The sequence below is a fragment of the Bison bison genome, unplaced genomic scaffold (genome assembly GCF_000754665.1).
Source record: "Bison bison bison isolate TAMUID 2011002044 unplaced genomic scaffold, Bison_UMD1.0 scf7180017849708, whole genome shotgun sequence".
NCBI classification, from domain to species: domain Eukaryota; kingdom Metazoa; phylum Chordata; class Mammalia; order Artiodactyla; family Bovidae; genus Bison; species Bison bison.
Genome location: NW_011480281.1, coordinates 1 through 877, shown reverse-complemented (window position 1 = coordinate 877; position 877 = coordinate 1). Strand labels below are relative to the sequence as shown.

Genomic DNA, 877 nt, shown 5'->3' with positions numbered 1-877 from the left:
GGCGGGCAGATGGGAGAGGGTTAGGGCCCAGGCCTGGAAGGGAGGTCGGGCAGGGCAGGGGGGACACTGCCCCCTCCCGGGCTACCCAGGGGGGCACCCAGCTCCGAGATCTTTTGTGCCACACAGGTCGGGCACATGGGGCTGGGGGACACGCGGAAGGCGGGTCTGGGGACACGGCGCAGACAGGACTCCTGCTGTGACGGAGGTGGGCATCAGACCACAGGACCCTCTCCCCGGGGCTTCCCTGGGGTGTCTGTAGCCAGCCTCAGAGCTGGGGCTGGGAGGGGGCCTGAGGAGTCTGGGGTCGGGGTGGGGATGACCTTCACTCCAGGTGGCCCCACAAGGCCAGGCCCAGGCCGCCCTGGTCTGTCCGTCCTTCCGGGCTCGGCCTGGGGGAGGGGCTCAGCGATAGCGGAGGCTGAAGGAAGCTGTTCTGGGTGGGCCAGGGTGGGTAGGCTCTTCTTGATCGGAGGTCCCCGCCCCGCCAGCCCCAGGGCCCCTTGCAAAGGCGGGGCCCCCCTGCAAGTTTGAGATTGGGGCGCACCGAGGGGAGTGAGGGCAGGGCGGGGGAGTGCCCATGGGCGCTGGCCCGGGACTCCCACCCCGCCCTCAGGACGCAGGCCTCGCCCAGCAGAGGAGCTGCCCAGCCTCCCGGGACCCTAACTGACTAACAGCCCCAGACAGACTGGGAGCTGGGAGGCGGATGGCACATTGCCTCTCAGGGAGGGCGGAGAGGCCCCGATTTCCAGGAAAAGCTGGCTGATTCTGGGGGAGGGGAGGGTGGTGTCAGGAGTGGGGAGGTTGAGAGGGAGGCCTTGACGAGGGCCTGGGGCAGAGCCTGCCTGCCCTGGGCCTCATCCCCCCGCTCCATGAGGGG

The 877-nt window shown here is 69.9% G+C and overlaps 1 protein-coding gene across 1 annotated transcript in view; it reads left to right on the top strand.

Moving 5' to 3' along the window:
• The window catches only part of LOC104994206, a gene marked incomplete at both ends in the record, with an annotated part of 15,417 nt that extends 15,212 nt beyond the window's left edge, over window positions 1-205 (top strand). The window contains one exon of the mRNA XM_010847708.1: window positions 127-205. Coding sequence (XP_010846010.1) covers window positions 127-205 — 79 coding nt within the window. The remainder of the gene's footprint in view (window positions 1-126) is intronic.
• Between the last annotated feature and the right edge of the window lie 672 nt (window positions 206-877).